This window comes from Primulina tabacum, chromosome 9, assembly GCF_025594145.1.
Source record: "Primulina tabacum isolate GXHZ01 chromosome 9, ASM2559414v2, whole genome shotgun sequence".
Taxonomy (NCBI): domain Eukaryota; kingdom Viridiplantae; phylum Streptophyta; class Magnoliopsida; order Lamiales; family Gesneriaceae; genus Primulina; species Primulina tabacum.
In genome coordinates, this window is record NC_134558.1 from 32,076,118 (window position 1) to 32,101,873 (window position 25,756).

Genomic DNA, 25,756 nt, shown 5'->3' on the forward strand with positions numbered 1-25,756 from the left:
ACAAAACTTACTTTGTCTCTATCCTGTTCGGCCAAAGAAATTTGGTGGTATCCTTAATAAGAATCGAGGAAGCACAAAAGTCCTTGCCCGGGAGTGGAATCGGCTAGCTGATCGATTCTCGGTAGTAAATAATAATATTTGGGACATGCTCGGTTTATGTCTCGAAAAACTACGCACATTCTCCATTTTCTCATGGATTTGACCACGAGAACTACATTGGATAATCAACTCAAGAATTACACTTCCCTAACGTACTCTGAGTTCAGTCTGGTAAGAAAAAATTACCCCGACTGGTGGCTGATATGAGCTAAGTTTGGCCTGAGCAGCACCTCTGGGCGAGAGAATACCGAGCTGAATCCTATGTAGATGAACAAATGTTAGAGGGTGCCAGAAGAATTTTCGGCGCAACTTATTCGATTCTTAAGTCAGTTCGGAGAGAAAACATAAGAGTGAAAATATAATAGTGCTTGTGTAAGTAATGAGTGAATCTCCCTAACAATTAAAAGTATATGGTATTTATAGAGGTATGAAAGACCAGAGTTATGTGTATGGCAATAATTCTGGTATGATAATTTATCTTAAACAGGATATTCAATTTGATATTATCTCATTTTAGTTATTTGAATAGTAAATCTTTATTCTTTTTGGATTATTTGCCTATCACAGAAGATTTGTATAGAGTTTTACTTGGGTTGAACATTATTCACGGTAATATATCTTTGGGCTCAGGTAAGTCTTCTTATAAAGTCAGTTGTTCGGAAGATGTCATTTAAAAAGTTTTTACTGAGTTGAGGACAATCCAAATCCCGAGTAGAGTACCGGGATCATTTGGGTTGGACTGTACTAATTGCAGGCCTACCATCCTTGAAGCTGGATCGGGCTTCAGGGGAGAGACCGAGTCGGTTATACCATTCGGTTCGGGTTAGATTTTTCAATGGTTACCAAATTATCTATAAAAGTTTGTCCATAAATATTATATTTGTACCATATGTGCTTCGATCCATTTAGCATATCCATTTTCTCACATATTGAGTTCTCTACTCAATTTTCGTAACCATCATCTAATATGAACATCGGAGGAGTTACGTTAGAAAACTTTTTTCTTAAGAGTTTGTAGGTCATGCATAGGCGATCATGACTGTCGACCAAAGGAGGTCTTCCTTGAGCAAGTATGTCTCCTGTAAAACAATCTCACAGATTTAATCAATGACACGCATCAACCGATCCATATATAAAGTTAAAAAAATATACATTTTGCATTAAAAATAATAATTTTTCATGGTTTGAGCCACGTAAGAGATTTGTTTCACAAAATCGATCTGTTAAATGATTTCATAAGAGTTTTTGTTTTTTCAAGGGTTGACACATCTACCTCATATTTTACAAATAACATCAATTACTATTCTTCTAAATTATGGAGGCGTCATAAAATTATTCAATATTATATGATTAAAAAACTGGATCTTATTAATACACCTCATATCAATTTTTAAAGAAATCCACAGGAATTCTATTTGTATATTTTAAAATAATTTATTTAATTGATATTTTTTCTAACATTCGTATTCGTATGGCCGTATTGAAACTCGACGTGGAAACACGTCGATACTGAGACGAAATGGCATTGTCAATGGCCCAATGAAATGCCACATAAAAAAATTAAAAGAAAAAAGTCAGAAGGGCATTAGCGTCATTACACATGTCCCCCAACGCCTGATTCCGAGTTGATTCCGAAATAACCCCACAAGATTTACATAATTAAATAGCGTGCCCATATTTATTGTCAAATAACAAATGTAACCTCATTTCCACCTCCATTCTGCGTAGAGAAAAAGGCATTTGCTTCGTCTCTCTCTTTCCCCAAAAAGAAAAAAAGAAGAAAGAAAAGCAAAAATCCCGTCCAGAATATGGCGCAGAAGAGGGAGAAAGAAGGAACCGAGCTGAAGGTACCCGGAAAGAACCTGCCCATATGCAACCCTCCGCCATCGATCCCCCCGCCGTCTACGTCGATCCTTGCGGCCACACGGTCGCCGTCAGAAATCCCAGATCCCAATTCATCTACCACCTTCACCATCGGAGCCAGCTCGTCGAAAGAAGCGGATCGCCCAGGGGTATTGAAAAGACCAAGAAACGTGACCCGGTGCTCCGGGTCGGGCTGCCGGAAGCGTATCGGGCTGGTGGGTTTCCGGTGCCGGTGCGGGGATGTCTTCTGCCCGGAGCACAGGTATTCCGACCGGCACGAGTGCAGCTACGATTACAAGGCCGCCGGCCGAGAGGCCATCGCGAGGGAAAACCCGGTGGTTAGAGCTTCGAAATTACTCAAGGTTTAAAAGATGAATTCTTTTTTTCTTTCTGTCTTCCCGTGGAATCGAAGATCTGCTGGGTTTGTCGCATGTTCGTGTAGTTTGAGCTGGTCGATTCGTACGACCTCCGTCCTAGCCGGACGCCGCCGATCGGCGGCGGGAAGATGATGTAAATTTGATAAAAGGATAGGGGTATTATCGTCATTTCAGTTATTGCGTGGTTTTAATTCCTTTCGAGGAAATGTTTTTCTAGATTGTTTGGCTGGTAAAGTATTAAGATAATGACTAATTTGGGATATTGGCGGTGTCGATTTGTAATAAACGATAAATATGGGTGTGTTTCGTAGTTCAATACAAATTGGTGGTGTGGATTGCAATAAACTAAAATGATGGTATCCACGGGTGGTAGTTACGGTGTATAATTGGTGTTGGGTCTAATTGGTGGCTAAGTGATAAGTAGGAATATGTGGGGTTTGCTTTTTGGAATTCGGGAAACAATTTTGTGGACTCAAGTGGGATTGTTATTTAATTTGGGGACTAAAAATCAGTAAATTTTAGATAGGGGTGTCAAAATACAATATGATCCGTCAACCCGACATGATCCAACACGAAAAAACCAGGTTTGGGTTGGTGTTTTTCGGGTTCGGTAGGTTCGAGTTAGTGTCAGGTTAGACGGGTTTCGGGTTGGGTCGCGGGTTGATCCGAAAACTTTTTTTTTTGAAAATATTATCTATATTTTTATATATTGTAGGTTTGAACAAAATTTATTATATATTTACATGACAAATTTTCATCATTTAATATTTATTTTGTATATGTTTTATTTTTTTAACATTTGTTTATTTGATTTAGTAAATATATTTTAATTTCTTATAATTAAACTTTCAAATTTAAATCGGAAATTTTGTTATTATGTGTTTAAATTAAAATATTATTTTTATTTTATATTTTTTCTAATTTTTTTCATTAATTTTTTTTAAAAATAAATAAAATTCGGGTTAGACGGGTTCGTGTTCAATCGATTTAGACGGGTTCGTGTTCAACCGGTTTAGACGGGCTCGTGTTCGGGTTGGGGGTTTTCTGGTTGCTTCGGGTTCGGGTTGGAAAAAAAATAAAAAAAATTTGCGGGTTGATCCGAAACCCGACCCGATTGACATCCCTAATTTTAGATAATATATTTGAAACTTACAAAAATACAATATGTCAGAAAGATATCTATAAGTAGATCAAATGTATATCACAGAGTCGGTGTTTTTAAAGACTATTATTAATTTGGTGGACTTAATTGTATAATTTAAAATTAAAAAAGAAATGTCTTTTTTGGTCGAAAGAGACCAAAATTGCAATGAAATTTTACATGTATGATAAACAATTGGGCAAAGTAAAAATAATATCATTTGTGTTATCACAAAAACTCGTACAAGATCGTCATAAAGAACAATTTTTTGAGACAAAATTCTTATCAATTTACATTAAAAATATTATTTTTTATATTAAAAATATTATTTTTATTTCAAATATAGATCGAGCGATCCGTATAACAGATATAGATTTGTGTGACTGTCTGTATGAGACAATTTTGTCACACGGATTTCACATCCAACTCAATACATTAAAATTATTATTTTTTATATTTAAATTATTATATTTACTGCAAAAATATCATTTTTGTTTGTTATATATATTATTGTAAAGTTATTCTCAAATATTTGTTGATTATGTAAAAAATATATTGTATGATACAAGATGACTGATATTACTTTTTATATAAAAAATGTTTTTTAAAAATTACTAATTTTTAATTTTATCTGAAAAATGCTATAGCATCTTACTCAGTAAAACTTATTCCTTGTTTGATTATTGTCTGACAATGGGACTTGAGACTACACAACTAACATGTTAGAGATACTGAGGTTGTTCTCGGCAAATATCTTGTCACACTGAAGCCAGAGGAAGGAAAGGGAGTATTTAACACCATTTAATAATAAACACTAAGTATTATAGCACACGGAAACAAACATAGGGATCACAAGAAAGATGGAGTGTGTTTGTCATCTTCATCATCGTCTTTAAATTTCATATTCATCTTCATATTTGTCTCGATGCTCACTTTTTGGGTTCGAGGAATCCACAAACCCGAATTCGCAGAATTAAATCTCCATCTTTGCTCTCATTCTCATTTTAAAAATATTAATGAAATGGGATGGGGGCGGATTCGAGGAATCCCGAACTCGAACTTACTATTTTACTATTATTATTATATTGTTGATAATGTTAATATAAATAATATCATTATTTTTATTAATATTATTTATGGAGTGGGTTTGAAGATGAAAATAATATCCTCATATCTATCCTGAAATATTCGGAGACTTGAAAAAATCATCGAACTCAAATTTGAAAAAATTGGGAATCTCTATCCCCGTTTCGGATTTCCCTCTCGAGGTCCCGAACTCCTTGAGAAAATTACCAACCCTACAGACACACAATGTGTTTACAGTAAATATTATAATTTTCAATCAAATAAAATATAATCACATGCAATTTAATAATATATATATATAATTAAAGAGATATGATATTTATACTCCATAAGTTGTTAATACATTAAATTTTTATTTTTTGGCAAAAAAAAAAAAACAGACATAATTACTAATATTGTTCTTTTTAGTTCCCACAATAAAAATAAACCCTTTTAAAACATAATTTTTAGTAAAATATTTATTTTTAATTTTGGTAAAATGTTATATTAATTTCTAACTATTTATTTATTTGGTACATAAAAACAAAACAAAAAAATCTAATATTTTAAATTAATAATTGGGAAAAAAATGTTAAAATAAATTGTATAACTTTAATATTATACATCATGATATTAACTAATCATATAATCTTGTAAATTATTCTACATAATCAGTTCATTTCAATCTTGGACTGACAACAAAATGAATTATTGTGTGACAATTACAAATAATTTTTTTTTTAATCTCTTTTTATAATAGAACCTCTAATTTTGTACTTTTATTTGTAGTAGCTAAAAAAAGTTTGATTAAAGATGTTATATGTATAACTAAAATATTATTTTCCTTTAAAAATAAACCCAAATTGAAAATTAAATAATTGCAATAACATCACTAATTTAAATATATTTACAAGGAATTAAAAATTCAATGTAAAATTTTAGTTTGTAATTAATATAGAGTGTTCATTTTTTTTCAAAGTGACGATAAGCTAACGCTTTTCTTCTTTGGTGGGAGTTAATGGATAAATTTCCAAGTCATGTAAAAGATGCATATAAATATATTTTCTGATTTATCTGGATTCTTGATTTACTTCAACTTATATATCCGACATAATGTAAAAAAAAATACATTATAAAGTGCTACGATAGATGAAATCAGGGGTATAAATTAAATTATGATAAGTTTTTTTAGGGAAAATAAAATTATGACATCACGGGTATAAAATATGGTAGCTTAAAAAGGTTAAAAATATAATACTGAAGGATACTTGATATCTTGGAATGATGACTTTGTTGGGGTATCTTTGTCTCACAGCCAAAACATAGCGTAAATTTAAAATTTTTCAGTTTTGATTATTAAAATTTGCTTGGACGTCGTATGATTCAAATCCATACATATGATGTTTAGAATTATTTATCTTTGATTTCTAACACTGGACACCAAACTATTACGAGGTTAGCAGATATAATTCTTTTCTTAAGAAGTCTCGACGAACTATTTGGATCAATCATCATTCTTCAATCTCCTACTCGAGTCCACAAATGAATAATGCATTCCTAGTATAGATCGCACCGGAGATCTAGACAAAATTTTATGTTGAGCTTTGGTCGTCGGAAGTTGGCGAAACCAAGGCAGCAGTGGTGGCGCAGGGAGGAGCTCGGCCGTTGGAATCCTTCTCAAGGGTGGTAGCTGAGATTCTTAAGTTGAGAGGAAAGAAAGAGTAGAAATAATTTAGATGTAGAATTTTTTTTTGGTTGCGTGTTATCAACTTTTGATAATATATATCTATTTTCTCTCAACAGCTCAATCATAATTTTACTTGAACTCTCCTGGAATCATGTATTTCCAGCTTGTCAAATTTCACACATATCTTTTCAACTTTTGAAAATACAAATAGTTATTATTTTATTAATTAATTCTTGATTATTCTATAATATTTTTTGACAAAATTTGACTTGGTAAAATCTACCAATCAGACTAGATTTTTCATGTTTATTGGTTAAAAATTCTAGGATTGTGGATTCGTTATATTTCTAATCGACGATCAGAGAGTGATGATGTGACGAGTGTACAATACTCGTTAATGTATTTAAAATGAAAATTCTGAATGTCAAAATTTTCTATTGTTCAATTTTTTGCAGCTTTCTATTTTTGGAACTTATTCACTAAATTAGGCAGTTGTATTCCCATCACTAAATTAACAATCAAGATAGCTTCCACAACTTCCAAATATGGAATTCACTCATAAACTCATTTATAATCAATATTTTTTACATCTGTCAGACTTAATAATCAAATTCAACTTCTTGAATTCGATTATCTCAACAGGAACACAAAATTAAATACTTGTATAACCCTCAATGGTGCACTGATATAGATAGTCGTGCGTTCACAACTTATTCAGAATAACATTTGTCCTAATTTTGCTTACCCTAATTAGTCCAATTTTTTTTCATCAACCCCTTGATAAAAAGCTTCAGAACTTAAGTATGACTGCATCCATCAGATCATGGTAAGAGTGTCTAGTAGCATGGTCCCATGATGCCTTAGATATTACTAATATTGCCTACAAGAACCATATTATGGTTACCATACAATACGATCACTTCGACTCATATATCATTATTGAATCTGCAACCATTGATATATCGAGAGTTGCAAATTAATTCAATAACTATGTGATGTATCTTTGAGTAATCATAGTAGCATCGTGTGTACAACTAGGAAAACGCTTTTCCTTAAAACACAACTCATACTCTGACCAAAGATTGTTTGCTCTATTAACTCATCATATCACATAAGATATTTACACTAATAGATGAGCTGTGAATCTCCGATTATAATATATCGGCTCGTACATATGTCAAAAATATACTCAATCTCACCACCTGATGACTCCCGTAGAGATGATAAACGAGTCAAAGTACATAACTAGTAAGAAAAGCTTCCATGTTGTCTAAGTTCAAATGAAAAATATTATACAACCATAACCACAAAATAATCCACTTAATAAATGATAACCACTTGAAAATTTTGATTAACTGTCATTCAGTACAATCATTATATGACCCCATTTGTATGATTAAACAACTTCATGTCCATACCAATGCAATGTGATGTTAACATCACACATGCTAGTCTAAAGCTCGAACGAACTTTATCCTTATTTTAGGCGGTTGAATTGACTAGAAACAAATTTAGAATATACAATACACGTCTTAATGAATTCATGATCTACATTGCAAGATAAACCTCATGATACTATAGTAAATTCAATGACTTTATCTATACAACTTGCATCAGTATACAAATAAATTAAATGTCATAATTGGATAAATCATAAAATATGATTAAAATAAATATTGGTTTTACACAATAGTCTATAAACTTCAAGACACGAGTTGTCTTGATAGGCTCACATTAACAGTCTCTCACTAGCTCTATAGCCAACTACCGATAGGTCCCAAACTCGTTGCTTCACGATGTTTCTCAAACAATGATCTTGGCAGGAGATTCGTAAATGGATCCGCAACGTTGTCTACAAAGACAACTCTCTCGATTAATATGTCTCATCTTCCCATAATTTTCGTTTTTATGACTTTATATACATAAAAGTAGAGTTTTCTTTTTTAAAATCTTCCTAATGATGCACAAAGGCGCTTCCATGGTAGGGGAACATGAAGGGATGTTTTTTCATATGTTTAAGGACCCTTAGGTGCATGAGAGTGAAAGGGATCGATTTTAGGTGCCCGAATGCGCAACGGAAGGTACAAAATTTTCGGTTTTTGCAAGAGAAAAATCGAGCACCTTAGTACTAGTGTGTAACATATACTAAACACAAAATGTCATACATAGGGTGTTGAGAAATTATACCTATCAACCTCTTGAGGTTGATGATGGCTCCAACCAAGTTGTAAACAACTTGGCTCTTCAATGGCAAGACCTTCTAGAAGCTTTCCTTGTCCTTGAGTCTTCCTTCAAAATCAAGCCCACCACCAACTAGGTAGATGCCCTCATATTTTGCACTAGAAAAATATGAGGATTTTTCAAGGAGAAGTATTTTCTATCCTCAAGAATTGAAGAAGAAAATTGAGAGAAAAATGAGGGAGGACCACTCTCAAAATTTCGGCCAAGTGAGGAATGAAGGGAGAGTGGAAGACTTTTCTTGGTCCTTGAAAAAGTTGAGTTAAGCATGTGCATGCCATGCCTTGGTTGTACAAGAAGTTGTCTCCCAACTCTTCACCTCCCTTGCATGCCTTTTTTTTTTATTTGGGCTTGTAACAATTACAAGGCCCATGGACTTTTATTTAAATGTCTCAAACATATTTGAGCCCAATTAAACTTTACTTGATTTTACTCAAGTCCACTAGTTAAATAATTATTTCCAATTGGGCTCTACAAGGCCCAATGTTATTTAATTAATTCAACACTTGAACTAATTTATTTATTTGGACTCTACTAGGCCCACTAGTGTTTAATTAATTCAACACTTGAATTAATTTAATTTAGTCCATAATAATGTTTATGAAAATCACAATTTTCAAATACATTATTCACTTGGCCTACTTTTAATCTAGGTAATCTAGGAACACTTCCACAAATTAAAAGTTATATTTCTCTCATAGAAGTCATACTTCTAATTTTTTTTTTCTTACGCTTATAAACTCATTTATAAGTCGTTCAACACATTGAACTATTTTACTTCTCAACGGGATCTAGAAAGCTAGTACTTGTGTGGCCCTCAATAGTTCATTGATACAACTAGTCGTGGGTTCACATCTCCATGTGATTCGGACTAAACATGTCCTTATATGAGCATACCCCAATTGCTCAATTCTTATTTATCAACTCCTTGATAACAAGAATGTCAGAACTCAAGTCTGATAGTACCCAACCAATCATGGTAAACGCCTAGCAGCATCGCTTACATGATTCCCTAGGTATCAAATGATAGTGCCTGCAAGAACCATTCAATTATGGTTAGCGTACAGTACGGTCCCTTCAACTCATATATCCCGACCGATTCGACAACCATTGGTTTATCGAGGATTGTCAATGAATCGATACTATGTGTCATGTCGTAGTTGCATCGATGGTGTAATCTATGAAACCCCTTTCATAATTACCACCATACTCTGATCAGATATTTCAACCTACATACACATGAGAACACATAGGATATCCATACCCGAAGGTAAACGGTGAATCCCCGACTACAATGCATCGACTCCTATATGTTTCGACAGAACACCCAACCTTGCCACCTGATGACCCCATGAGAGTCGGTAAACAAGTCAAAGTGTAATTCTAGCACATAGAGTCTCAATGTTGTCCCGAGTCATAAGGACTAATGGTGTACAAACATAAACTAGGACTTTTCCACTCGATAAGTGAGAACCACTTGGAAAGTCCTTTATGGAGGGTTGTTCAGTGCACTCTACCAGGAGCACCTATCTGCATGCTCGGACATCACAATGTCCCCTACCAATGAAACATGGTACTCACATCGCAGATACTAGTCTCGAACTCGAGCGGCCTATATCCTTCTTAGTGGCGGCTGAATCGATTAGGAACTGTTTAGAATATACAGTATTCCAAATATGAGTTTCATGATACTCATCATATGAGCATCTCATATTCTTTCTACTATTTGTATATTCAAGAGCTTTATCTATGCAACTAGCATGGGTATACAGATAAAGATGTGCCAAAATAATAATTTCAAATATTATTAAAATAAAGACTGTTCATACATAGAGTTTCATTGTGAACACTCGGCCAACACTTGGCTCGACGGGACACCTACACTAACAATCTCCCACTTGCACTAGAGCCAACTACCCATATGCTTCAAACTCATTGACTCGCGATGCTTCTCGAATAATGGTCCAGGTAAAGGGTTAGTTAGTGGATCAGCAACATTATTTGCGGAGCCGACTTTGTCAATCGTGACATCTCCTCTTTCCACGATCTCTCTGAGGATGTGGTACTTTCTCAATACGTGTTTGGACTTCTGATGAGACCTCGGCTCCTTTGCTTGAGCAATGGCTCCCGTGTTGTCAAAAAACACCGGGACAGGAGCAACTCCATTAGGAATGACGCCCAACTCTTGGACGAAATTCTTTATCCAAACAGCCTCTTTGCTGCAGCTGATGCAGCAATATATTCTGCCTCAGTGGTGGAATCCGCTGTACTGTCTTGCTTGGAACTCTTCCAAGAGACAGCAGCACCATTGAGCATGAATATGAACCCAGAGGTTGACTTCGAGTCATTGATATCGCTTTGGAAGCTAGAGTCAGTATAGCCTTTCCAATTTCAGTTCTCCACCCCCATAGACCAAGAACAACTTATTGGTCCTTCTCAAATACTTGAGAATGTCTTTCACAGCTTTCTAGTGTGGAAGACCAGGGTTGGATTGATATCTACTCACTACACTTAGTGCAAAAGCCACGTCAAGATGTGTAGATATCATCCCATACATGATGCTACCAATCGCAGATGCATAAGGAATGCTTGTCATCGCCGCTATCTCTGCATCAGTCTTGGGAGACATAGACTTGGATAGGGACACGCCATGACACATTGGTAGATGTCCTCTCTTGAACTCATCCATCGAGAACCGCTTCACGATGGTATCAATGTATGTGGACTGGGTGAGACCAAGCAATCTTTTTGATCTATCTCTATAGATCTGTATTCCCAATACAAAAGATGCTTCACCCAAGTCCTGCATCGAGAACTTACTTGCTAACCATATCGTAGTTGATTTCAACATCCCTACATCATTCCCAATGAGTAGAATGTCATCAACATAAAGCACAAGGAATGTCACAGCACTCCCACTGACCTTCTTATACACACAGGGTTCCTCAGGATTCTTAGCAAAACCAAACTCTTTGATTGTACTATCGAATCTGAGGTTCCAACTCCTAGATGCCTGCTTTAGACCATAAATAGATCTTTGAAGTTTGCATACCATATGCTCACTTCCGATAGATGTAAACCCTTCGGGTTGAGACATGTAAATCTCTTCCTTAATATTCCCATTAAGAAAGGCTGTCTTAACATCCATCTGCCATATCTCATAGTCATACCATGCAGCTATGGCTATATGGACTTGAACATTGCAACTGGAGAAAAGGTTTCCTCAAAGTCAACTCCTTGTCTTTGAGTATATCCTTTTGCCACCAATCGTGCCTTGAAGGTCAATACCTTCCCATCCGCCCCAAGTTTCCTCTTGTAAATCCATTTACACCCTATGGGAACAATTCCCTCAGGTGGATCCACGAGATTCCACACTTGATTCGAATGCATGGAATTCATCTCAGATTCCATCGCTTCAAGCCACTTGGATGAATCGGCATCAGATAACGCTTCCTTGAAGGTCCTTGGATCACATCCATGGTTAGGCTCATCATGACCCTCTTCAAGAAGCAGACCATACCTCATAGGTGGTCTCGAGACTCTCTCGGATCTTCTAGGAACTTTTATCTCCTCTCTTGGCTCTTCGGGTGTGGGTTCTATAATTGTGGGTGTCTCTCGAACCTCTTCGAGTTCTATCATCTCCCCTTTTCTATCCAATAGAAATTTCTTTTCCAAAAAGGTTGCATTCCTAGAAACAAACACATTTGTTTCTTGGGGATGATAGAAAGTAATATCCAACAGAATTCTTTGGATATCCCACAAAGTAACATAAAATGGATCGACTATCCAATTTATCACCCACTACCTGCTTTACATAAGCAGGGCACCCCCATATTCTAAGATAAGAATATTTGAGAGGCTTACCCATCCATATCTCATATGGTGTCTGCCTTTGAATGGACATTTAGTGGAATATCTTTCAATTTTAAGTTATAGAGATCGTTTTCAAGTTCACCAGTACCAATCAAACATTCATTCTTGTAAATATTGCAAACACCTTTGCTAAATAAACAAGAAAATTCATCTTTATCTAACATAGAAATGGAAATAATGTTTTCACAAAATTAGGTACAAACAAAACATCTCATAAAATTAACTTAAAACTATTGTTCAACAATAAGTAAACATCTTCAACAGTCTTGGCAGCAACTCTTGCTCCATTGCCCATACTCAAGAAGGTCACACCTTCCCTAAGCTTCCTACTTCTTCCCATCACCTGTAAATCATTACAGAGATGTGAGCCACAACCGGTATCCAATACCCAAGAAGTAGAGTTAATTGAAATGTTTACTTCAATGTAGAACATACCATTTTCAGAACTTTTCTGAGCAAGATATTCCTTGCAATTACGCCTCCAATGTCCAGGCTTCTTGCAGTGATGACAAACATCACTAGTCTTGTCAGCCTTAACTGGTGTGGCTGCCACGACGGGATTCGGAGATTGCCTCAACAAGGGCACGTTCTTCTTGGGATGTTGGAAAGAACGCTTCTTTTCCTTCCCATGTGGATCATTCTTCGTACCAGATGAAGACCCCACAAAAAGGACCGGCTTCTCTTTCTTGATAGTGGACTCAAAAGTCACAAGCATATTCACCAACTCCTTAAGGGTCGGCTCCATCTTGTTCATGTTGAAGTTCACCACAAAAGGATCAAATGAGCTAGGCAATGACAACAGCAACACGTCGATGGTCAGCTCCAAAGGCAATATCAAATCCATGCCAACGAGCTTGTCCACGAGCCCAATCATCTTCAGGCCATGCTCATGGACCGAGGCCCCATCTCGCATGCGCATAGTGATCAGATCCTTGACGGTAGCATGCCTAAGAGGCCGAGTCTGCTCACCAAAGAGCTCCTTGAGGTGCATATGAATGTCAGCAGCATTCTTTGCATCCTCAAAACGCCTCTGCAGCTCATCATTCATAGAAGCCTGCATATAACACTTGGCCTTCAAGTCATGGTCACACCAATCCTTGTAGGTCTGCAATTCCTCAGGAGTGCAGTCAGTCGGAGCCTTATCAGGGGGCGACGCAGTCAGTGTATATGCAATCTTTTCCGAGTTCAAGACGATTTTCAGATTTCTTAGCCAAGTCATGTAATTAGGTCCGGTTAATACGTGTTTTTCGAGTATGGCAGAAAGCGGATTGCGAATTGAAGACATTGTCAAATTTTGTACTGAAAAGTAAAACAGATAAATGTTAATGACTATTTTAAAATATTTAGTAAGATATAAAGTATGGACTTTTACTTTATAAATTTTCGCTCCCAGTGTTTTGACATTTTCACTACCCTCTAGTGAAAACAGGAAACTCCTTTCCTCAGTAGGTACGTAAGGTCCAATTAGCGAATTATGATCCCGAATAATATCAGCCAATCATAATCCCCAAAAGGTAGTTTCAATTGCATCACAATGCAACCCTCTACGTAAACTTTTGTCTCACGTTTGATTAGGGCCCAATAATATGACGTCGTTCATCTTCAAGTGTCAAGCCTTACCCATCGATGTTGAACCTTAATGGACGATCGCCATGAGTTCTCCCAATAATATGAGCCGAAATCATGGGAGTTCCACGTAATTCACATCACCATGTCAATGGATGTCACAGCTTTCCGGCACCCAGGGCCCCCCCAATAATATGAGTCGAGCCCCGAGTACGGGTAGCATTGATCATGCTCCCATTGTCGATGGAAGACATGAAAATTATAAACAAATTTATAATTCCCCTTTTCGCGCTTGATATTAATTTTGAATCTTATTCAAAATGAGGGTTTTTTAATTTTGAAAGGTCTCATCATTAATTTTATTTAAATGCTCGCCATAATTGATCGTATGTTTGCCGGATTCATGCAACTTTGTTATTATCATAATAATAACGCACATACTCATTATTTATAACATATCATGCATATATTATAAACAGTAAATAATCAAGGATGATCAATCGCCCCAATACTAATAGCCCGTGTGAGCTAAACACGGGCCTAGGTCAATCCTAGGGTAATGCAAGGGATGCAAATGCAACTATTACATTAGCTTCCAATATTTACATGTCTTCGATCTTCATAATCATCATGGCCACCAGCTTTCAATCTTGATCATCCACTACACTAATATTTACAAATAAATATTCATGGCAAATAGGGATACATCTCATGGGGGTGGGAACGGGCCATAAACCAAGCCCACTTTAAATTTGAAAATTATTACAATCATTCAACACAAAATATCCTAGCATACACCTAGCAAATTGGGCTTGAGCTTTTGATCATCCTTCATGCATAATATCACATATCATACACCATCAATTAATTATCACAATAATTAATTGATCCAATATTATATATCTTGAACCAATCACTAACCGCCACGATTATAAACTAAATTAACAAAGTATACAAACACCTTTGTCTACTTTCCAATTAATTTATTTATAACCGAATTTCTTGTAAATCACAATTTACTATAAATAATTAAAGTCCAACTTCAATTATTTATTTATGAGAAAATATTTGCAACTTTTGTAATTTTAAACTTAAGGGCCCAAAAACTCATTTTTCACCAAAAACATTTTGACCCATTTGAAATTCACAAATATGTTAGCCATCCAATGGCCCAACAACTCAAGGCCCATGACACTTTGATTATCCAAAACACTTTTGGAAACCCTAGTCGTCATCGCCGTCGCCGGATTCCGGCCAACAACAAAATTTTTTTTTTATTTTTTTTATTTTTAAAGGGAGGGCTGCCCTAGCTGCTCGAAATGGGCAGCAAGTTGCTGTCCGAAATTTGCCCCGAAACGCCTTGATTTTTGTTGCAAATTTTCATCTCATGCGGTTAGAAATCGACCTCAATATAATAGTATGTATATGCTACACAAAAACTAGTACCCTTAGCTCATGATACCACTTGAAAGTGATCGATTTTAGGTGCCCGAATGGGCAACGGAAGGTACAAAATTTTTGGTTTTTGCAAGAGAAAAATCGAGCACCTTAGTACTAGTGTGTAACATATACTAAACACAAAATGTCATACATAGGGTGTTGAGAAATTATACCTATCAACCTCTTGAGGTTGATGATGGCTCCAACCAAGTTGTAAACAACTTGGCTCTTCAATGGCAAGACCTTCTAGAAGCTTTCCTTGTCCTTGAGTCCTTCCTTCAAAATCAAGCCCACCACCAACTAGGTAGATGCCCTCATATTTTGCACTAGAAAAATATGAGGATTTTTCAAGAAGAAGTATTTTCTATCCTCAATAATTGGAGAAGAAAATTGAGAGAAAAATGAGGGAGGATCACTCTCAAAATTTCGGCCAAGTGAGGAATGAAGGGAGAGTGGAAGACTTTTCTTGGTCCTTGAAAAAGTTGAGTTAAGCATGTGCATGCCATGCCTTGGTTGTACAAAAAGTTGTCTCCCAACTCTTCACCTCCCTTGCATGCCTTTTTTTTATTTGGGCTTGTAACAATTACAAGGCTCATGGACTTTTATTTAAATGTCTCAAACATATTTGAGCACAATTAAACTTTATTTGATTTTACTCAAGTCCACTAATTAAATAATTATTTCCAATTGGGCTCTACAAGGCCCAATGTTATTTAATTAATTCAACACTTGAACTAATTTAATTATTTGGACTCTACTAGGCCCACTAGTGTTTAATTAATTCAACACTTGAATTAATTTAATTTAGTCCATAATAATGTTTATGAAAATCACAATTTTCAAATACATTATTCACTTGGCCTACTTTTAATCTAAGAACACTTCCACAAATTAAAAGTTATATTTCTCTCATAGAAGTCATACTTCTAATATTTTTTTTTCTTACGCTTATAAACTCATTTATAAGCCGTTCAACACATTGAACTATTTTACTTTTCAACGGGATCTAGAAAGCTAGTACTTGTGTGGCCCTCAATAGTTCATTGATACAACTAGCAGTGGGTTCACATCTCCATGTGATTCGGACTAAACATGTCCTTATATGAGCATACCCCAATTGCTCAATTCTTATTTATCAACTCCTTGATAACAAGAATGTCAGAACTCAAGTCTGATAGTACCCAACCAATCATGGTAAACGCCTAGCAGCAGCGCTTACATGATTCCCTAGGTATCAAATGATAGTGCCTGCAAGAACCATTCAATTATGGTTAGCGTACAGTATGATCCTTTCAACTCATATATCCCGATCGATTCAACAACTATTGGTTTATCGAGAGTTGTCAATGAATCGATACTATGTGTCATGTCGTAGTTGCATCGATGGTGTAATCTATGAAACCCCTTTCATAATTACCACCATACTCTGATCAGAGATTTCAACCTACATACACATGAGAACACATAGGATATCCATACCCGAAGGTAAGCGGTGAATCCCCGACTACAATGCATTGACTCCTATATGTTTCGACAGAACACCCAACCTTGCCATCTGATGACCCTATGAGAGTCGGTAAACAAGTCAAAGTGTAATTCTAGCACATAGAGTCTCAATGTTGTCCCGGGTCATAAGGACTAATGGTGTACAACCATAAACTAGGACTTTTTCACTCGATAAGTGAGAACCACTTGGAAAGTCCTTTATGGAGGGTTGTTCAGTGCACTCTACCAGGAGCACCTATCTGCATGCTCGGACATTACAATGTCCCCTACCAATGAAACATGGTACTCACATCGCAGATACTAGTCTCGAACTCGAGCGGCCTATATACTTCTTAGTGGCTGCTGAATCGACTAGGAACTGTTTAGAATATACAGTATTCCAAATATGAGTTTCATGATACTCATCATATGAGCATCTCATATCCTTTCTACTATTTGTATATTCAAGGGCTTTATCTATGCAACTAGCATGTGTATACAGATAAAGATGTGCCAAAATAATAATTTCAAATATTATTAAAATAAAGACTATTCATACATAGAGTTTCATTGTGAACACTCGGCCAACACTTGGCTCGACGGGCACCTACTCTAACAGAGAGAAGGCTGGACAAGAAGGGTAACCAAGATGAACGAAAATATGGGTTGAAGGTAGGCTAGGGTTTTGGCTAGGGCATCCTTGAGGGCCACGAATCTTAGCTTCAGATAGGGCACAAACAAGGGATCTTAGGGGGATGCGTGATGGTCCTAGGGGCCTGCACGGTGGCCGGCTCGAGGGCTGGGCATGAGCCGTGCCTAGGAGAGTCGCGTGAGGCTTCTTTGGACACGGGTGAAGGGCTGGGCATGTTAGGGGTGCTAGGTTCAGTCCAGCAGCATGTTATGGGTTCGGTCTAGGTCCTAGGAGGGTTAACTAAGGTCTAGACATGGTGGTTAGAGGCTGGAGTCGAGGCAAGATAGGAAACAAACCAATTAGCTAGGGCCAGGGTTTTGTGCAGAAAAATTCAGAAGGTTCATATGCTGGTCTATGGGTCCTAGATGGGCTGGGATAGGGTCATATATGGATTAGTTAGGTGTCAATAAGCTTTGGTTCAAGTTGGGTACAGTTTTGTTAACTTTCGAGTCAATACGAGTTAAAATCGGGATGTACGTCTAAGTTTAAAAACGAATTGGGAAATAAGTCTAGAATCCTAAGTTTACGTCTAATAAATATTTATGGTTGTATTTTAAGGTGATATGTTAAGTTTGGAATAGTTTGGGTTGTCATTTTAAGGTCTAAGGATAAATTGGGAAAGTTAGGGTTTAAGGGGCCAAACATTGATTTTACACCTGAAAAATGTTATACGTCTTGACAGTACCCTGAATTCTATAATAAATGTTAAAACGTTTATTTTAAATGTTTATGGAGTTCTATGATGAAACGTTAATACTAAAAGATATGTTTCATGCTTGGTTTAAAAGAAAAATGGTTTATATACATGAATTTTTATAAGTGATGAAAATATGAAAAGTTGAAAGAGGTGAAGTGATTGTGACTAATATTATAATACGATGATATGTAAGGCCAATGCTTAGTTGACGGGTGAGAATGTCGCTGATATCCCTGCCGCCCGGTACGTGGTAATACGTAGATGGATCCATCGACTTCAGCTAATACGAAAGTCACAACTGAGGATCAGAATTCAATAAAAAGATAAACATATACGTATATGATGAAAGTAAATATGCTATGATATGTGAAAGGAAAACGTTAAATTTTATGTTCGCGAAAAGCTATTCTAAGTAAAAGTATTTTCATTGTTGTTTGTGAATGTATATGTATTACTCTTTATCATGATTAACGTTTGCTGAGTCAATAGACTCCCTAGTTGTGATCGATGCAGGTGAGCATGAGATTGATGTTAATGGAGGTCTTGATGGTTGATCTTGCTGGACCAAAGGTGCACACAACCCGATGACCATCACTAGTTTTCCGAAAATAAAATAAGTTTATGATTTTTGACTACTTTAAAGATTTTATGATTATGATACTTTTGAGAGATTTTTGAGATGATGTTAGAGTTAAGTTTATCTTTGAAATAATGATAGTTTAGAATGGTTGATGTTCTACGACTTTATGTTTTGAATTCATTTCCTTTGGATTTTCAAATAATAGTTGGTTGGTTTATTTTTAAATGGTGCAAAATATTCATATTTTAAAAGAATAGTATTTCGGACAATGAATTAGAAAAAAAATTTAGTACTTTTTAAGAAAAACGAGCAGTGGTCGTTTCAGTTATCAAATCTAAAGTTTCAACTCCTAGATGTCTGTTTGAGACAATAAATAGATCTTTGAAGTTCATGTACCTTATGTTCACTTCTTACTGATGTGAATCTTTCAAGTTGAGATATATAAATCTCTCCCTTAATATCAACATAAAGAACATTGTTGTCACTTTCATTTGTCATATTTCATAGTTATACTATGCTGCTATGACTAGCAGGATCCTAATGGAGTTGAACATCGTGACTGTAGAAAATATTTCCTCATAGCCAATTCATTCCCTTTGAGTATATCATTTTACTACCAATCTAGACTTTAAGGTCATTACCTTCCCATCTTCTTCAAGCTTCCTTTTGTAAATGCAGCTTGCATCATATAAGAATAATTCCCTCGGATGGATTTAATAAAGAACATATTGGTCAAAATACATGTTGTTCATATTGTACTACATGTCTTCAAGACATTTGGATGAATAGACATAAGATAATACTTCTTTGAAGTTTTTTGGATCATCCAGGATTGGGTTCATCTCGGCCCTCTTCAGGAAGCATGTTCTTCCTCATAGGTGACCTTGAGACCCTTTCAAATCTCCTTGCAGTGTGTACTATTTCGACTGGCTGTTGGGGCGTGGGTTATACTATTTCAGGAATGGACATTTCTTGAATCTTTTTGAGTTCTATCATTTCATCTTTCCTATCTAATGAAAAATCCTATTGCAAGAAGATGGTGTTCTTAGAAATAAATATTTTTGTCTCTTTGGGATCATATAATTAATATCCAACATATATATTTGGATATCTCACAAATTAGCACAAACTAGATTTACTATCTAATTTATCTCTCAATGTTTGCTTTACGTATGTAGGGAATTCCCGTATCTTAAGATAAGAATATTTTGGAGGTCTTCCATCCATATCTGTTATGATGTTTTATCCACTGTCATAGTATGAACGTTATTCAACAATAATGTCGCAGTCTCGAATGTAAATCCTCAAAAAATTGGCGGCAATTTAGCGATCTCATTATAGATCGAACCATGTCTATTAATGTTCGATTACGACTTTCTGACACATCATTCAACTGTGGTGTGGCTAGATGAGTCTACTATGAGAGAATTTCATTCTCTTTAAAATAATATTGGAATTAAGTACTTAATTATTTTCACCTCGATCAGATCGAAGTATTTTAATATTTTTTTCTAATTGTTTCTCTGTTTCATCTCTGAATTCTTTAAAATTTTCAAAAGATTTGGACTTCTATTTCATTAATACACATATTAACTCCCAAAGGATCAATGTCGTGAATGTGAAGCACTCGCTGCTAGACGACAATGCTGCAACTTGAGAGTACACACTGAAGCAATGAATATCGGCACTCACCCTTTTTATTTCTCGAGTTTGCTCTGTCTCTCGATCTCTTTCTCGAGTTTTATCTCTCTTGATTTGTTATGCTTTTATTATGTTTATTGAGATTTGAGTGATGCTATGTTCTTTAGTCTTGGTTTTTTTCCTTCAATATCATGTTTATCAATTTATTTATGTGCATTCTATGGAATGATTTGTTTAAAAATATGTTCCTGTTTACAGTACTCTCAGTCCAAAATAATGTGATTATTCTAATTTTACCAATTATATTGCATATAAACCATGAGCAGTGGCCAGTTGGTGGGTTGGGAATTGGGATAGGCTTTTCTCGAGGATGGCCGATGAAACTCCTAGTATCTCAACATTAAAGCACATTAAAACTATTGATCTATCCGGAAACAAACTTTTGAAAATTTACAAAGATTTATTTTTCTATCAATTCAAAATCACAAAGATAAAGTGATTGAATAGCAACACAAATTGATCCTTAACGATAGAATAACAAATATACATTGTGTGCTTTGAGCAGCTTGATGTATTTCTTGACAGTACTGTGCTTGAGGACTCGTATATTTTCACAAGATAATGCAAAGAATAGACCATTTCAGTAGTATTCAATGTGGGATGATTGGTTTCTTAAATATAAAACATCTCCAACGTTAAACATTTTATCTTCTTTCCAAATAAAGTGTGAAGTGAGTGTCTCGCAAGTTGGCATCTTGAGTCAAGCCAAGTCGATGGATGGGATTCAGTTATAGACAACGGCTAATTGGGATAACAAACCAACTGCCAGGTGTAACAGATAGGCTTCTTAATCGATGGTAGGCGGGAATATAAAAGGGAGATGGAAGGCTTGAGAAAGACGATGGAAAAGAAAAGAAATTACAGAGGAGCGATTCAAAGGAGAGAATAAGAGAAATCTGAAAATCATAAAAGGTTGTATTCTTTGTTCTTGATTAGAAGCTCTGTAATTGTAATTGTAATCGAGTACCTTGGTTCATTCAATACAAGATTGGTTGCTCTCCCGTGGATGTAGGCACTTCTTTGCCGAACCACGTAAATCTCTTTGCAGGTTTGTTGTGTGTGTGAGTTGCTGTAATTCCATAACCTTGAAGAACGAATCCTAACAAGTGGCGCCGTCTGTGGGAATCTACGAGGATGGGTTCGTTAAAATTCGACATTGAAAAATTCTCAGGCAAAAATGATTTGGCTTGTGGAGGATCAAGATGCGCGCGATCTTGGTGCAACAAGGACTTGTCGAAGCCCTGAACGGAGAAGCAAATATGGCTACAACCATGAAGGACACAGAAAAGGAAACAATTCTGGAGAAGGCCCATAGTGCAATCATTCTCAGCCTTGGAGATAAAGTCCTTCGTGAAGTCTCGAAGGAGAAATCTGCAGAAGATATATGGAATAAGCTGGAAAAGTTGTACATGGCCAAATCTTTGGCCAATCGCCTATACATGAAGCAACGCTTGTACTCCTTCAAGATCAGAGATGAGAAAAATCTCCTGGATGAAATCGATGAATTCAACAAGATCTTGAATGATCTGGATAATGTGGACATCAAACTTGAAGAGGAGGACAAGGCTCTGTTTCTTCTGAATGCACTCCCTCATGCATATGACAATTTCAAGCTATGTTGTATGGAAGAGAAAAGACAATCTCACTTGAAGAGGTCTTATCAGCCATTCAAGCGAAGGAACTTCAGAGGAACCATCAAACAACAAAAGAACCTCAAGGTGAGAGACTTCATGTGCGAGGAAGAACAGAAAAGAGATCGCTAAAAGGGGCCAAGAAATCGATCCAGATCAAAGAGTCAAACAAAGTATAAATGCTTCAATTGCCATCGTGAAGGACACTTTAAAAGAGATTGTCCAGAAAAGAAAAGAAGATACCAAGAAAGGCCCAAACAAAATGATGAAGTAGCAGCTGTAGTTGATGGATACGAATCAGCAGAAGCTCTCATGATCTCAGATCAAGATCCTAATAATGACTGGATTCTTGATTCGGGATGCACTTTGTTAGAGTAGGTGCCCGTCAAGCCAAGTGTTGGCCGAGGGTTCATGTTTAAACTCTATGTATGAACAGTCTTTATTTTAATAATATTTGAAATTATTATTTTGGCACTTCTTTTTCTGTATACCCATGCTAGTTGCATAGATAAAGTCCTTGAATATACAAATAGTAGAAAGAATATGAGATGTTCATATATTGAGTATCATGAAACTCATATTTGGAATACTGTATATTCTAAACAGTTCCTAGTCGATTCAGCCGCCGCGAAGAAGAATATAGGCTGCTCGAGTTCGAGACTAGTATCTGCGATGTGAGTACCATGTTTCATTGGTAGGGGACATTGTGATGTCCGAGCATGCAGATAGGTGCTCCTGGTAGAGTGCACTGAACAACCCTCCATAAAGGACTTTTCAAGTGGTTCTCACTTATCGAGTGGAAACGTCCTAGTTTATGGTTGTACACCATTAGTCCTTATGACCCGGTACAACATTGAAACTCTATGTGCTAGCATTACACTTTGACTTGTTTACCGACTCTCATGGGGTCATCAGGTGGCAAGGTTGGGTGTTTTGTCGAAACATATAGGAGTCGATGCATTGTAGTCGGGGATTCACCGCTTACCTTCGGGTATGGATATCCTATGTGTATGTAGTATGAAATATCTGATCAGAGTATGATGGTAATTATGAAATGGGTTTCATAGATTACACCATCGATGCAACTACGACATGACACATAGTATCGATTCATTGACAACTCTCGATATATCAATGATTGTCGAATCGGTCGGGATATATGAGTTGAAAGGACCGTACTGTACGCTAACCATAATTGAATGGTTCTTGCAGGCACTATCATTTGATAACTATGGAATCAAGTAAGCGATGCTGCTAGGCGTTTAACATGATTGGTTGGGTGCTATCAGACTTGAGTTCTGACGTTCTTGTTATCAAGGGGTTGATAAGTAAGAATGAAGCAATTGGGGTATGCTCATATAAGGACATGTTTAGTCCGAATCACATTGAGATGTGAACCCACGGCTAGTTGTATCAATGAACCATTGAGGGCCACACAAGTGATAGCTTTCTAGATCCCGTTGAGAAGTAAAATAGTTCAATGTGTTGAACGGCTTATAAAGGAGTTTATAAGCGTAAGGAAAAATAGAAGCACGACTTCTATGAGGGAAATGTAACTTTTAATTTGTGGAAGTGTTCCTAAATTAAAAGTTGGCCAAATAAATAATATATTTGAAAATTGTGATTTTCATAAACATTATTATGGACTAAATTAAATTAATTCAAGTAGTTGAATTAATTAAACACTAGTGGACCTAGTAGAGTCCAAATAATTAAATTAATTCAAGTGTTGAATTAATTAAATAGCATTGGGCCTTGTAGAGCCCAATTGAAATAATTATTTATACTAGTGGGCTTGAGTAAATTCAAGTAATATTTAAATGGTTTCAAATATGTTTGGGATATTTAAATAAAAGTCCATGGGCCTTGTAATTGTTACAAGTCCACTTACATTGCATGCTTGGGAGGTGAAGAGTAGGGGATTACTTTTTCATTAAAAAATTGCATGGCATGCTCATGCACCTTTATCACTTTTTCAACATCCAAGGCATGGCATGCCTTTGGGGACATACTTACTTTTTCCACAACCAAGAAAAACTCTCCCTTCTCTCCTCCCCACTCCCTTTGGCCGAAATTTTTCTCTTATTTTTCTTAAAAATTTGCTTCTTCATTTTGATGGATTGATAGCAAAATTCTCAAAGAAAATGCCTTACATTTTCTAGTGCAAGTGTAAGGTGGATCTTCCTAGTTGGTGGTGGGCTTGATTTTGAGCAAGGTGTGCTCAAGGGAAGCTTGAAGATTTGTCATCCTTTCAAGAGCTAAGGTGTTTACACCTTGGTTGGAGCCATCATCAATCAATTGTGATTGATAGGTAAATTTCATAACACCCTATGAATGTCATAGTTTGTGTTTTGTATATGTTACACACCGGTACATGAGGTGTTCAAGAAATTTTTTTCCCTTAAAATTTCGGTTTTCATGCACTTAAACAATTTTGAACTTCCGTTGCGCATTTGAACACCCAAAAACCGATCCTCTTTCACACTTTCCACATGTGCCTTATGAAATTTTGGTTTGAAAACTTCACAGAATCTGATGAAGGATTAGTGCTACTGGGAAATAATAAGCCATGCAGAATTAAAGGTACTGGCTCTATCAGATTGAGAATGCACGATGGACAAGACATGCTACTGAACCAAGTGAGGTATGTTCCTGAATTAAAAAGGAATTTGATCTCACTAGGGACTCTTGATAGTGATGGTTTAATGTTTAAATAAGAAAATGGAACTATGAAAGTGATGAAGGGTTCATTAGTTGTCATGAAAGCTGTAAAAAGGAACTCACTGTATGTACTTCAAGGAAATACAGTGGTAGGTGGGGCTGCTATGGCACAAATGACAGCCAATAATGCAAGTCTTTGGCATTTAAGGCTTGGCCATGTGGGGGAAAAAGGGTTGATTGAATTATCAAGACAAGACCTGCTGTGTGGGGACAAAATTCAAAGCTTAGAATTTTGTGAGAACTGCATATTTTGAAAAGCAAAAAGGGTGCACTTCGGAAGTGGTAAACACACAACAAACAAGCCCCTAGATTATGTTCATGCTGACCTTTGGGGCCCCTCAAGGACAGAAACTAATGGTGGAGGGAGATATTTTTTGTCCATAGTAGATGTCTATACCCGGAGACTATGGGTTTACATTTTGAAAACAAAGGATGAAGCAGCCCTGAAATTCAAGGAATGGTTGCAGGCAACCGAGAATAAACTGGACAGAAAATTGAAACATCTCCGAACAGATAATGGATTAGAATTCTTTTCTGAATCATTCAAGGAACTTTGCAAGTCAAAGGAAATCACAAGACACATGATTGTTGCTGGAAACCCACAACAAAATGGGATAGCAGAAAGGATGAATCGTACACTGTTAGAACGAGTGAGATGCATGATAATAAGTGTTGGTTTACCTAAATCTTTCTGGGGAGAAGCTATACATACAACATGCTACTTGATAAACCGATGCCCTTCAAGTGCTATCAATTTTAAAACACCAATGGAATTGTGGAAAGGAAGCCCAAGTGAATACTCATACCTTAGAGTATTTGGTTGTTTGGCATATGCCCATATCAAGCAAGATAAACTAGGAGCAAGGGCTTTTAGATGCATCTTTATTGGTTACCCGGATGG

General features: G+C 36.3%; 1 protein-coding gene across 1 annotated transcript; it reads left to right on the forward strand.

The window, feature by feature from the left end:
- Positions 1–1,796: 1,796 nt before the first annotated feature.
- On the forward strand, positions 1,797–2,719 carry LOC142555239 (zinc finger A20 and AN1 domain-containing stress-associated protein 5-like). The gene has a single exon (XM_075666009.1). It carries the CDS (start codon positions 1,908–1,910, stop codon positions 2,328–2,330), a length of 423 nt encoding a protein of 140 aa, XP_075522124.1. The 5' UTR covers positions 1,797–1,907; the 3' UTR covers positions 2,331–2,719.
- The last annotated feature ends 23,037 nt before the right edge of the window (positions 2,720–25,756 follow it).

Excerpts from the sequence above, each read along its gene's own strand:
- LOC142555239 (XM_075666009.1), top strand. The coding sequence starts at position 1,908 with ATGGCGCAGAAGAGGGAGAAAGAAGGAACCGAGCTGAAGGTACCCGGA.